The sequence below is a fragment of the Protopterus annectens genome, chromosome 10.part0 (genome assembly GCF_019279795.1).
Source record: "Protopterus annectens isolate FY-2018-M chromosome 10.part0, PAN1.0, whole genome shotgun sequence".
Lineage (NCBI taxonomy): Eukaryota > Metazoa > Chordata > Ceratodontiformes > Protopteridae > Protopterus > Protopterus annectens.
In genome coordinates this window covers 879,490,591-879,504,969 of record NC_056744.1, presented here as the reverse complement: position 1 = coordinate 879,504,969, position 14,379 = coordinate 879,490,591, and the positions used below count along the sequence as shown (strand labels likewise).

The 14,379-nt window shown below is 42.7% G+C and overlaps 1 protein-coding gene across 1 annotated transcript in view; it reads right to left on the bottom strand.

Annotated features, from left to right (window-relative positions):
* The window catches only part of MTF2 (metal response element binding transcription factor 2), a gene marked incomplete in the record, with an annotated part of 1,616,286 nt that overhangs the window by 1,453,863 nt on the left and 148,044 nt on the right, over window positions 1-14,379 (bottom strand). The window contains 1 exon segment of the mRNA XM_044085679.1: window positions 9,355-9,437. Within this exon segment, the coding sequence (XP_043941614.1) occupies window positions 9,355-9,437 (83 nt within the window).

Sequence of the window (14,379 nt, the reverse complement as noted above, 5' to 3'; positions counted from 1 at the left end):
GAAATTAGTAAAGAACAATATTTAAAGGACTTTTTGGACAGTGATTGTGTTTTTGATAAAAAGAAGGAGAAAGTAAATAAGCAAGCACATATGTTCAAGGGGACTTTAAGAGATTTAATATATGATTTTGGCAAAAGATTGAATATGATCAATGCAGTTAAACTTGACAATGCTTATTTAACACATTGCATTAATTCAAATGTTGTACCAATGGGATTACGTTTTTATAAAGCTCCTATGGGCATAGATTGGACAGATGAAGTGTGCTCTGATTTTAACAAACTGTTTGATAGATTTGGCACAGAATATATTAACATGTTGATCAAACACTATGATGCAAAACAACCTGGATTGTTACGTGGAATAAAATTTGATAAAATTTGATATTGTCTGGTCGATAAGTCCGTGATTGTAGATTTGTACATTTTTGCACTCATATTTGAGACGCTTTGGCAGTTCCAATTACTGGCGGTGTTTGCTGGTTGACTTCCTGAATCATTGGCGTTCAGCGTATTTACATGCCACTTTCAACTTCTTTAGTAGTTTACGCTGTTTTTCTGAGCTCTACAAGCGGCAAACGAGATCTGGGGATAGGGAGCAGTGCACCATGGGATACCCTCTTAGCCCAGCCAATGAGAGACTTTGAACTAGTAAAAATCGTCCGAGTCGGAGCCGATATTCGGCTCTAAACCCATGGGTAAGAAATGTAAGAGAGACAGGACTACATAACATCAGGGCTATACTGTCTCAATTTACGAAAGGACCCTGGAAACCAGAGCTGAAGGGTCTGAAATGCAAGGATCAGGGCTTTCATTTCCTTGACATTTATATGCTTGTGTCTGTCCTGTACTGACCATACTCTGTGAACTATTATGCTCACAGAATCATGCCTCTAAGCTGGGTCTGAAGCATACATGGAGACTTTTGCATGAGAAGGAGGAACCAGTAAGGGTGCTTCCGGGCTGGCAATATCTGGTTGATCCACCAAAGAAATCCTTTCTTCATGAAGAATTAGAGGAAAAACTGGAATTTGACAAATGGAATCATCTGTATTGTTAAAGCTTAGAACTCCAGGGGCTTTCAAAACCCTCTTGAAAGGGTCAGTTTTAAAGTTAGAAACGATAAAAAAGTAAGAAGTGCTCAGGAGGCATCTTAGAAAAAACAGATTTTGTGAAGGATGCAGAGAGGATTTCTTTGAGTTAAAGATGACAACCATGTGAAAAAAACAGGTCCATAACTACAAATCCTATAGATTTTTAATTTAAGTGGCCTGCATAAGGATATCCTCTAAGACTATATAGGAATACCATACAGCCTGATCAGAGGAACTAAACATTTTGCAAACACCCCTGAAGTTGTATAAAGAGCAAAGCAAAAAACTGAAAATGAAATCCCGAAGCACAACATCTTAAGAAATTTTCTGTGATCTGGAAGATGTGTCCATCAGGTCAAAGGTAAGCTAAAAGGCTTGTGGAAAGATCACTGAAAGATGACAATGGAGAGATACCCAAGAATCCCAGAATTCAAGATGTTGCGTTTTCAGGATGGGTATGCTTTGAATAAAAACTCAGTCCTTTTTGGTGCTGTGGAATTACTACTACTGTTCCATCTTGATGTCACACAAGGACTGTAAATGCAACCATGAATGCCTTCTTTAAAAACATAACCAATTACTGCAGCCCTGGGAAGACATGGGCAGCATCACATTCACAGAACACTGAAGATTTTGCAACCTCTGTATGGTGGAGTCAAGTAAAGACAATAAGGAGATGTTATATCAAAGTAGGGAGCATCTACAATTTTGCTTGTTCATGCTGTCAAAAAAAGACACACCTGGTCAGGTGGGTTTGCTACATTTTGGTACATAAAGTATAACATAAGTGAGCTTTCTTCCTGTATGTATCCACAGCTGAAGTGTTCTTCTCTTTAGACAAGGCATTATTAAAAGGTAGGAGCTTAGAGGCTTTATCGGATTCAAATGAAATCACAACACGGTCTGAAGGAGTTCTCTTAAATTTATGAAAATCTAGGACTTTATAAAACAGAAGCAGGTATCAAACAAGCAGACAAGTAAAGCATCCGGCACAGAAGTGATGGCTGACGACTTTGTGAAATCCATGATTAACATGTCACAGTATCTCCTTTGTAGTTCCCTTTAACTCATATCCAGTAGGACAGCTGGTCTGTGAGGAATATGCCAAAGATTCCATACCCAAATCTGAAGAGTTTTCTTCTGAAGAAAGTAGTTTTGTACCTGCCATAAATGTAGATGTTCGAGTGCTAATACAGCTGCAGTCATAACAGGTGGGTTCTCCTGCCGTCAGGCGGGTCCTCGGTCGGCCGAATTCCAAAGTCTAGGTCCGGTGTCGGTTGTCGTCGCTTCTTCCCTGACGTCAGTGCGACAGGGGTATAAAGGAACCAGCAGACGCCATTTTCTTCAGTTTTTCTTGCCCCAGATGTCAGGTGCCCCCAGAAGGAAGGCAATACATAAATTTGTGTAATCATGCAGTCCAATATAATCAAAATACAGTAGTTGCAAGCAAATACATCATAAATGAATACCCCAATCAGGTTGTATGAGGATGTGTTGGCCTATAGGCCTGTCCCAAGAGGGGAAGGAGGGAGGGAAACCTGGACTGCAGCTGTATTAGCACTCTAACATCTACATTTATGGTAGGTACAAAACTGTACTATGTTCATCGTGCATACAGCTGCAGTCATAACAGATGGGTAGAATCCCAAAGCTAAGAAAGGGGTGGTAGGCACTAGGTGGAATTAGGAGGAGCCAAAATGCCCTGCAAGACTGCAGTGGCAAAGCCTGCTCTAGATTTGGAGTATAATGGTAGGTTGTAGTGCTTGGAGAAGGTATGCACAGAACTCCAAGTGGCTGCTTCCAAAATATCCTTGGTAGGAACTCCTCTGAGGAATGCTGCAGAGGTGGCTGTGGCCCTGGTGGAATGAGTCCTAATGCCTGTAGGAACAGTTTTGCCATGAAAGGAATAGCAAAAGCGCATGCAGTGGCCTATCCATTTTGAGATTGTCTGTTTGGAAATTGGCTTCCCTTGAGCTCCTACCGCATAGGCCACAAAGAGCTGTTCTGATTTTCTGAAAGGCTTTGTTCTGTCCAAATAATAACGCAGTTGTCTGTGGATGTCCAAGGAATGTAGTAATCTCTCCCCTTTGTTTTGAGGATTAGGATAAAAAGCAGGTAAATGCATGGCCTGATTTAAAGCTACCCTGGATACCACTTTAGATATAAAGGACGGGTTGGTTCGTAAGGAAACTCTGTCCTGATGAAAGATGATAAAAGGTTGGATGGCCATGAGAGCCTGTAGTTCTGAAACTCTACTAGCTGAGGTGATAGCCAGAAGGAAAGCTGTTTTCCAGGACAAATATTGCAAATCTGATGAGGCAGCTGGCTCAAAGGGAGGCAAGGTCAGTTTTTCCAGCATGAAATTAAGATCCCAAGCAGGTATTGGTTGTTTTCTTGGAGGCCTTAAATTCTTAGCCCTCTGAGGAACTGCCTTAGGAGAGGGTGAGAGAATAAAGGTGGATCAGTGTTGTATTCTGCAGAAATGGCTGATGCATGGATTTTGATGGAGGAGAAAGTCCACTACTTAGCAGTTCAGCCAAATATTGTAGTATTTGAGGTAAATTCAGTTTTCCAGGATCCTGGCCCTTTTTCTCACTCCAGACAAAAACGTTTCCATTTTGCTGAGTAAGCTTTTCTAGTTGATGGCCTTCTGGCCTCCAAAATGACATCCTGCACCTCCTTGGAGAGTAGAGCCTGTTGTGATGCTAAGGAATCTTCCATGCGGCTAGATTGAGTGTTTTTAGCTGGCTGTGAAGAGTTTTGAAACTGTGCTGAGTCAGAAGAGGCATTAGAGGCAGGGTCCATGGTGGGGAATGCATCAGGCTCCTCAGGAGTGGGTACCAGTGTTGCCTTGGCCAGTCCGGAGCAATGAGGATCATCTTTGGTCTGTCTGCTTTGGTCTTTAATAGAACTTTGGGCAGCAGAGGAAGAGGAGGGAAGGCATAAACTGTCATTGATGTCCAACTGAAGAAAGAGTGTCCACTCTCCAGGCCTTTGGATGAAAGATCCTTGAGCAGAATTTTGACAATTGACGATTCTTGTGGGAGGCAAAGAGATCTATGTCTGGCCTTCCCCATTCTTGTATTATTTCTGTAAAAACTTTTGGATGCAATTTCCATTCGTGTGGATCTGTCATATTCCTGCTTAGGTTGTCTGCCAGCGTGTTTTCCTTGCCTGGCAAGTACTGTGCTTGTAGTTCCATCTGTAAGTCCATGTCCACATTCCAAAGTGACATGGCCAGTCTGCATAGGGGATAAGAATGTGTTCCTCCCTGTTTGTTTATTAACTGTGGTGTTGTCCGTTCTTATCAATAGTTGACCTGGTAGTAGAAGGCCCTTGAAAGCTATAATAGCATTTATTACTGATAGCATTTCTTTTTGATTGATGTGAAGGTGCTTTTCTTTTTGGGACCATTTGCCCTGAATGCACCGGTCTGTCATGTGCGCCCCCCCAGGCATAGTCAGAGGCATCTGTTGTGATGACTTGATTTGCTTGAGGCTTGCTGGATGGAAGACCTGTGTTTGTTTGATATGTAAGCCCACCACAGAAATTCCTTTTGCAGACATGGAGTTAGTGGTATTATTGTTTCCAAACTGTGGCTGTGTTGAGACCATATGTTTTTCAGGTACCATTATAGTTTTCTCATATGCAGCTTTGCACATGGGATTAGTAAGATGCAAGATGCCATGAATCCCAGAGCCTGCAGGATTTTCCTTGCAGTCAGCCTGGTGCAATTTGCCAGTGTTCTGAAGTATTGAATTAGTTGCCCCTGCTTCTCTGGCGTGAGGTAGGCCATCTGGCTGTTTGTGTCCAAATTGGCACCCAGGAAAATTATCTTCCGAGAGGGTATTAGTCTTGATTTCTCTTTGTTGACTGTGTACCCCAGAGAGTTTAATAACATTATTACACAAGCCAGATGTTTCAGAATAAGAAGTTATGTACCTACCATAACGTTCCATATTGAATTTGTCTTTGTCTTCTCTTCTTTTTCTTGCTTGTGTTCGGGCGATCCTACCGACTCGGCACTGCGGCAGCTTAACTTCGAGAGAACCTTTTTACCAGCCGAGCAGCCCCATATCCCATGATGGAAGAGGCCAGAGTACCCAGATCTCGTTGTTGACAAGGCAAATAAAACAAGCATAATACGCTTCCCAAAGGAAAGAAAACTTACAAATGGAAAAAGGACCGTCTGAATGGTCTTTATTTTATAGCTTTCTGCATACTTAGGTCCAGGCCAGGGGAAGAGGGGAGGCAGCAGGGAAAAGCGAGAGGCAACTAGACAAACTACATGGAAACGTTATGGCAGGTACATAACTTGTTAATGTTGTCTTCATTCTGCTTCTTGAACTTGCGTCACAGCACCCTCCTCCCCTACCTCTGGCTCACTGGTGGGAACAAACTGTGAGCCAAGTGGCTCTGTAGCGAAAACTAGCAATTTGTATTAGAGGCCAAGAAAGTGTGAGGAAGCCCCGTGGGAGGGAGGAGTGGAGTGTGGCCCAGTCTGGCAGCTGCACTAAGCAGTCTAGCTTGAAAAGCTGTAGACAGGTTTGAGAAGCAGTTGAATGTGCTTGCTGTCTACTTGGATCAGGCAGTCATCCAAATAAGGGTAAATTTGTATCCCTTGAAGTCTGCAGTAGGCAATTACTGATGCCAGGCATTTAGTGAATACTCTGGGCGCAGTAGATAAGCCAAAGGGCAATGCAGAGAATTGATAATGGGTTGAACCTGCAAGAAATCTGAGGTACCTTCTGCAATTTTGTCTGATTGGGACATGCAGGTATGCCTCCTTGAGGTCCAATGTTACCAGCCAAGACTCCTTGCCCAGCATGGGAAGAAGTTGCTGTAGAGTGAGCATCTTGAATTTTGGTACGAGTAGAAATGTGTTTAGGATGGATAGAACCAAAATAGGTCTCCAATCTTTTCCCTTCCTTGGCACCAGAAATAGCCTGGAATAAAAACCTTGACCTTGTTCGTGTGTAACCTCTTGAATAGCTTTCATGTTTATGAGATCTGAAATTTGCCTTTGTGCCTCTGCCCTTTGATTGTGTGGCAGGTTTGGCATGCCTCTCATTTTTGGACGGGTATGAAAATGGAATTTGTAGCCTCTGTTTATAATGTCCAGGATCCATTTGTCCTTTGTGACAACATGCCAATTTTTTGAAAATAATGCCAGTTTTCCTCCTAAGGGGGCTGCCATTTGAGACCTGGTTGGCATGCAAAGGGGAAAGTCATTGGGTTTGCTTTCTGAAAGACTGCGAGTTGTCCTCACCACCTCTTTGTGTAGGAGCTTGCCATTGTCTGCCTCTATACGATCCTTGTGATTGTCCTCTGCCCCTCGGGCGCCTGTATCTGCCTCTTTGGGGTCTGTCTGTGGCAGGAAAGAACCAGTTTTTGGAAGGCCAATTTCTACTAAAACGTGGGGGTTGAGCCTGCAGTAATTCTTTCACAGTTTGCATTGATTTAGCCTTTTCCTCCATTTTCTGTAATACTTCCTCAGCATTAGCACCAAATAGTACATCCTTTTGAAGAGGGGCGTCTAGTAATTTAGCTTTGACATGATCAGGCAAGGCTTGTTCCTTGAGCCAGGCATGTCTACGTATGACTGATCCTGTAACAGCAGCTCTACATGAGGCCTCTAGAGCATCAAAACCACATTGTAAGGTATGCTTACCCACTTGTTCTGTACTATGCATCAAATCCTGCAACTCCTTCAAGTCTGGTTGTTCAGGTTGTGACATTTTCTTTTCAATTGTGATAAAAACTGTTGGTATTTTAGCATATGAAACTGACAGTTTAAGGCCCTCATGGTTAAGGTAGCCGAGGTATATACCTTTTTCCCCCACCTTTCTAAGGATCTGGAATCTCTCTCGGAAGGCAATGGATTTTTGGCAATGGAGGCCTTAACTCCCTTGGGCCCCTGTGAGATGGTTTCTAGGTCAGCAGCATGGCTTTTGTATAGAAACTGGTGTGAGTCAGGAACCCTGTAGTACCTGTCAGGCTTAACTGGAGCTGGAGGTAGAGAGTCCGGGTTAAGGCAGGCCTCCGAGTAAACATCATCTAGGATGTCCAAGATAGGAGGTATAGCCAGAGGCCTGTCCTGGGGTAACAAAAGAAATTCCCTGAGCCTTTTTCTTGGAATCTGAATAATCCTGGCCTTCCCAGTGGAAGTGTTCCCTTAAGGTATGCAAAGCTTCCCCAAATGAGTAATCCTCAGGGGGGGATACAGAAGGAATAGACTCCTCCACATCAGAGTCTTCAAAAGGGGAGTAAGACTGTTCCTGATCATCAGAGTGTTCTGAAATAATGGAGCCCTGATCAGAGGAGGGGAAATCTTCCTCCACTCTGGGCCTTTTGTCCGGAGGGGGCTGAGAACCTCCGATTAGAGTAATTAAATCATCAGCCATTTTAAGCATCTGTTTCTTAGGCATGGGGCCTGGAGATGGGCCCTGTGTAGCTGGTCTCTTAGAGTGCATGGTTGCTTTAGACTTGGTAGAAAGCCTTGATGGAGAAGGAAGAGGAAGGTCTGAAGACACCTTGAGTGGAGGTGGACATGTCCACATTCTGTGTTTCAACGCCAAGAGTGGCTTCGGTATCTGTAGTCGGGGTGTGGGCCGAGGAGCCTGCAACCTCGGGCACAGGAGACGCTGCCAAAAATGTGCCGTCGGTAATCAGGGGCTGCGTAGGTGCCTTGCTGAGAACCAGACCACGTGTAGTCGGCTTTGGCGTGGTGTCGGTAGAGGCCGCGGACCTCGAGTGTCGGTCCTTGTCTCTGCGTTTTTTAGACAAAACCGGAGTCGGAGTATCCGACGACATAGTATAGTTAAATGCTTTCCCAAAATAATGCTGGGCGAACTCCACCCGACGCTTAATAGTGCGTTTGTTGAATGTAGCACAAAAGCGACAGACCGAGACATCGTGGTCTGGGCCTAAACAAGGAATACAGAGGGAATGGAAATCCTTATGCGGTATTTGCTTCCCACAAGAAATACAATTATTAACTTTGTCTGACATCGGTCTGAGGCAAGAAAAGTTTCCGCCAACGGGTACTTAGCTTTTAAGAAGACTTTGGTTTCCAAATTTTCGTAATCTCAGGAGCTGGCCGACCGGCACTTGCGAACTGCTTCTGCTTCGGGCACCGCGCGGCAAGAAAGACTTAAGAAAATGGCGTTGGCTGGTTCCTTTATACCCCTGTCGCACTGACATCAGGGAAGAAGCGACGACAACAGACGCCGGACCTAGACTTTGGAATTCGGCCGACCGAGGACCCGCCTGACGGCAGGAGAACCCATCTGTTATGACTGCAGCTGTATGCACGATGAACATCTATCCCTCTTCCTGTTCTGAGTGGGGTAAAGAGTGGAGACAATGAGGAGGACTCAATGACAAGCGAGTTTCAAAAAGCCCTTGAGAAAATTTACCAACCCTACTGAGGATCAGATTAACATGAGGGGAAAGTAAGGGGGGCTATGTTTTGTTCTTATTCTTCTTCAGACTAACAGCAAAAACAATGTGAGGAGGAAAAGAATCCTGATGTACTTCTACAAGATTACTTGGGCTATCCTCTCACAAAAAAAAATCTGAGGAGTACTCTGGCCTCTTAGAAATTACAAGCCAGGATTCTCTTGCCCTGCTTTACCATCTTATTAGTAAAGACAGATGTGCCTGCAAGCTATGCCTTGGCAGCCTCAGAAGGGGGAGCAAAGACAGAAGTTGAAAGCTCTGCTGGCTCGTGTGCTTCAACATAGACGTCCAGCTTCAATGGAACAGAAACCTCCAAAAGTTTAGGTTTCTTAACTTTCTTGTGCAACTGCAGAGTGAAATCTGAAAGGGATGACTCAGACGACATCCCACCTCATACAAGCTCCCTACTGCAGTCACAGTTTCCTCTCTTGGCAGACATGAAAAACTGACAAAATTACTCGTACTTAGTGAAACAGAAGTGACACCAACAAGGATAGTTATCTGCCCACAATGACTGGAACCTAGCTAAGGTCATATGGCTAACAGCCTGAATCAAGAGACAGTCTTTCTTCATGGGCTGGTGACAAATGGAGTTCCCACTTTTATGCATTTATGCACTAGCACCTATTCATGTGCAAAGGTCTTTAGACAAATGTATGACACAAGGAAGGAGCCCAAGCTTGGGTATACTGGGCTGGATGTATGGTACCCTTGGCAGGATACTTTCCACTAGAGAGTAATACTGTAGCAGAAATCAAAGCACATATTAAATTACTTTCAAAGGGGGGAAAAAACACTTGCCAGTCTGAATGTCTTTCCAGAGAACCCAGGACTTGGAACCGTCTTCAAAACTTACAAAGCACTTCTGCTTCAATTTGTTTATCTGAAAGAATAAAAAAAGAGAAATGTGTGTACATTTAAATAGCAGAAGAATGAAGGACAATGTAAATTAGGTTTCTAATCATTTCTTGGTCAAGGCATCAAAGTAAACCTAAATGCTTCAAAAAAGCTTACAACTATACTTGTGGAATATACTTGCTACAAGTTAACTTTTGAGATACTATATAGCAGTAGAAAAAGCATGTCATCTTCATTATATGTATTTTAAATTTATTGAATCTCTACCTCTCAAGTGACCATCAATCATCTTTCTCAGTCACCCAACAGACGTACTTGATCTTCCCAGGGGTGACAAGCTCAACTGTTCATTCACTCCTTTAAGACAGGACAAGCAAATGCTGAAAATGGTAAAGACAGGACAGGCAAATGCTGAAAATGGTACCCTCATTGTTTGTGTACCTCCCTCCCTCTTCCTTGTCACAAGCGACTTTCACTAGTGTTTGCTAGAAGGGGTTTATTTGTGCTTTCACATTTGCAACCTCCCCCAAGTGGTGCACTCCTGTATTCAAGCCTGGTCAACTGTGTGCACTCCATAAACCAACTGAGGTGGGTGTACTGAACTCATTCCTCCTTCTGTCCCACCTACCCAGTACCTGTTCCTCCAAAGCCAAAGTGCTACTCAAAGCCAGACTACTAGTGCAAAAGACAAGGCTTTAATCTTCTACCAATGGAGTTGGAATGGGAGACCTTACATTTTTCTTTCAAAATTACCTCCCCAATGTAAGAGAAATATTTTCACACTGACACATTCTACACTTTGATACATACCCATTTGCACAGCTTGCCCTGCATCACCATCAGTTATTTTAAGAATCTCAAGAGTAATTAACTGCAACATAAAATGAGTACCAAGATTCTGTTTAGGGTGAGTCTAAAGTAAAAATACAGTAGGGGGGAATAAGCGTGACTGAATCCTTACTGCTGTGACTTTCCATCTTCTACAAAGTACAGTTGTTTAAGTTGTGCTCAACATAACAACAGACATTCAAATTCCACACTGCTGCAGTTTTATTCAGCTAATAGGTTGCTTCCAGGACATAAGTCAGTTTTTTAACACACTCTGGATCACTACTCCACCTAAGAATAGACTGCCGACTGGACAAGCCCTTGGAAGGAAATCACAGTGTAGAGAACTTCAATACTTCCTTGCTGCCTCAAGAGTAAGCAGCTCTGAGGCTTCACAGGAATAGCAGTCAGCTTCAGGCTTCATTTCTGGCAGATAAGTCCCCATAATGGAACACCTCCTCTCAGAATATATTGCCCTTTTAAGTGAATTTTATTCCATTATATTTTTAATGTAATGTAAAGTGGTATCCCCCCTTTAAGAATACCAGCATTTTAATAACAAATAACTAAAGCCAAACAAGGTGAAATGCACAGCAAACCATTTGCTTTATTTAAAGCACATTAACCACATTGAGAGCTTTCATCTAACAAAGGGAACTTCATCAGATTCTGATGAAGTCCCCATGTTGGATGGAAGTGCTCAATGTGTTTTAAATAAAGCAAGTGGTTTGCATTGCAGTTCACCTGGTTCAGCTTTAGTGACTTGGTTATTTGTGGTTTGTTTCGTTCTTGTTCGTGAATACCAGCAGTTTACTAATATCATTAGTTTCCTGTCAAGAACTGCTATTTTTAAAAAGTATAACGGATTGCTGGGGGCAGCATTTGTGATTAAAATGTACTGCTTTTTAGACATTTTACTGAAAGTTGCCAAATATAAGGGTCTGGAAGTATTTTATCTAAAATTAGAAAGGAAGGTTCAATATGGAATTAAGCTGGCAATCTGAAAAGTTAAGAATGCCAAGTATAAATGCTAAGTTTCATAAAGCAATGCAAAATGAACCACTGAAATTCTGTTTCATTCAATTACTGGAACAGAGTGTCTTTTAGAATAGACTGGAAATGGGTTAGCTGTCACAGGGATCTTACCTGAAGCACACTGCATTGAAGGTTATACATTATTCTACAAGCACACTCGAGTAGGTTAATACCTACAGAGAGCTTTTTTTTTTTGTTTGTTTCCTTTCTCATCTCCCAAGAACGCAGAAAATGATAAAGTTCAATATTTGTAACACTCTCAGAAATTGTACTCTGACTGCAAACTTAAAGAGCTGCAGTGCTAATAATTTCTTTAAACTAATATATTACCACTTAAGACACAGGCAAACCTGCGCTAACAGAAAAAAGAAAAAAAAATATTTTACAAACGTTACACATCACATATCTTTTCTTTCTTTACATCCATCACTCCAACATTACATCCTTTGCTCCATTCCTACCTTCCCTTAAACCTCACTCCTCCTAAGCATTATTCTGCATGTATTATTCCCACAATTTACACTTTTGTAATTTACTCGTTCCCTTTTCTTAACATCCCAGTTGCTGTTCTTTTATGTTTTATAATGGTCAATAATTTAAATACAGCTGGTTTAGGCTTTGATTTCCATTTTCTACTGTCTTTTTGGCAGCCAACAGAATTAAACACAAGGCCTTACTACGTCTGTGTATCAGCTCAAAACTTCCTTAGCTACAGCCAATTGCTCATCCAATATGTCTGACTGAGTACTCTGCAGGAAAATGTTTAATATCTGCCTACTCATTACACTTCCATAATGCATGTTCCCAGCTCCCTATGTTTTCTCCATCACACCTCCAACATTTGGAATCTACTAGAGGAAAATTTCTCTGAACTATCCTAGGGGTATAAAAATACCTATACATACACTTTCAAGAAAAAAAAATGTAAACTTTTGGACTTTGCTGCACACTTGTGAGCCATGCATAGGTCCTCTCGTTGCTACCTTGTAAATTGCTTTTTCAGTCTCTCTTCACAATCTTTTCTAACCTCCTCTGATTGATTCTTGTAGTTCTCTCGCAATATCTCATATGCTGTAATAATTACTCTTTTTTTTAACTGAAGTTTCTTTTCTAGAGTCAACTAAAACTATTGCAGCATGTCTTTCACTCAGGCTCTTTGTCCCTCTACTCTGATATCAGTCCCTAGTAAGGAAGGCAATCTCTAGCCTGCAGTCCAAATGTTTTCTTGGTCTCATCCCACTCCACTACATTTCCCTCTTTAGTTATCTTCTCCAAATACCTTCATTCCTTTGTCAGTTTCTTCCAGTAAATTCCAGCCCCCTCTTGCCTATTTCTGTACTTGCACCACACAGGTATGACACTAGCCCTTACACAGCAGTACAAAAAGCCAACTGTTGAAGTCAATAATTTTTTAAGTTTCTGGTGTCATTCCAGTATCTGACTGCTTGGGATGACATGACTGACAATCTTCAATGCTTTGCCAGAGGTTGCCTGCATCAGTCACCCCTGGGTTTCCGGGTACTGTCCAAGGCTCTTGCCTCCTCTATAGTGCCTTTTTTTAGGCAGTGTTCCAAAGACCAAATTACCACTGTAGCAGCTATAAATAAACGCAATCTGAGGGTTATGCTGCTCAACGCTAGAAGTCTAAATCTCAAGATGCACTTGCTCGAAGCACTCTTAAAAATGGAGAACATCGAGATTTGTGTTGAAATGGAGACCTGGTTTAAACAGGCAGAAAGCACCCCCTGCACTACCAGGCTATAGCTCATTCCACACCTTTCAGCCCCAAAACATGGGCCAAAGCTCCAAAGGTGATATCTCCACATTCATTAGGGATATGCTCATCTCCAGACTAGTAGCCCAGCATAATGCATCTGAGATACTTCAGGAACAACTAACATTGGGTAAGACTGCAATCCAGGTCATAGCTTGCTATAGGTCCCCAACCATATCCCTAGACTCTCACTCCACGTTCCTAAGCACACTGGAATCTATCAAGGTCCAACACTCCCATACTAGGAGACTTCAACTACCTCTCCTGAGAAAACTACACAAGCACCAATACAATGGCCCAACGCTTCCTGGAATTCATCAATTCCAATGCCCTGGGCCAGCTCTTTCTAACCCCCACTAGAGGAAGCAACATCCTTGACTTGGTTATTACTAACATGGGCGACCATTGCTCCACACCAATAGTCAATACCTCCCTGGTCAAATCAGACCATAAACTAATCACCTTGGAAATCCACACCTCACCCACACCCCCACAAAGGTAAGCACCTTGAAAAATTTCTCCGAAGCCGACTTTGGACTCCTAAAAACAGAGGTGGCCAACTTCACAGCACCCATGCCAATGAAAAATAGCTGCATGACTGCCAAATCACACACCAAGGCACTGTACGAACATGTACATAAATGCATGGAACTAGCCATACCCAACAGAACAAAGATGCTCTCCTCCAAGAAAAGGAAGCCAATCTGGTGGTCTCCTGCCATTAATAAACTCTACAACAGAAAGAAGAAACTGCTGCAGAAAAAGGTGAAGTCACAAGACAGGAAAAAAAGACCTTTAACAGCCTTAAAAAGTTGAGATCCCTCATCAAATCCTCTAAAGCCACCTATGAAGGCAGAATTGCGTCAGGCACTAAAATCACAAAGCCTTTTCTAGTTATATCAGGAACCTCCAACTGCAATACCTAGATTTGCTCAGAGTTACTGCACAATGGTACCTCCTATACTGAAGCCAACAGATATTGCCAACATACTGGCCGACAGATTCAGTGCCAACTTTACCCCTCTCTCCCCCAAAAGGACCAATCACAATACCGTAAGAATGTCAGGCACCCAGCATTACTGCAGCCAAGGTTAAAGCTGCATTGTCCAAGGCCAAGAATACAGCTTCCATGGGACCTGATAATATCCCTGGCTGTGTTCTACATGAACTACAAAGCGAATTGGCACCACATCTGTATGCCCTGTTCAATCAGAGCCTCATCTCAGCCTTTGTCCTTACCAAGTGACGCACTGTTAGTCATCCCTCTCCATAAAGGAGGAGCAACTACAGACCCTGGGAATTATCACGACATTAGCTTGACAAGTCTGAC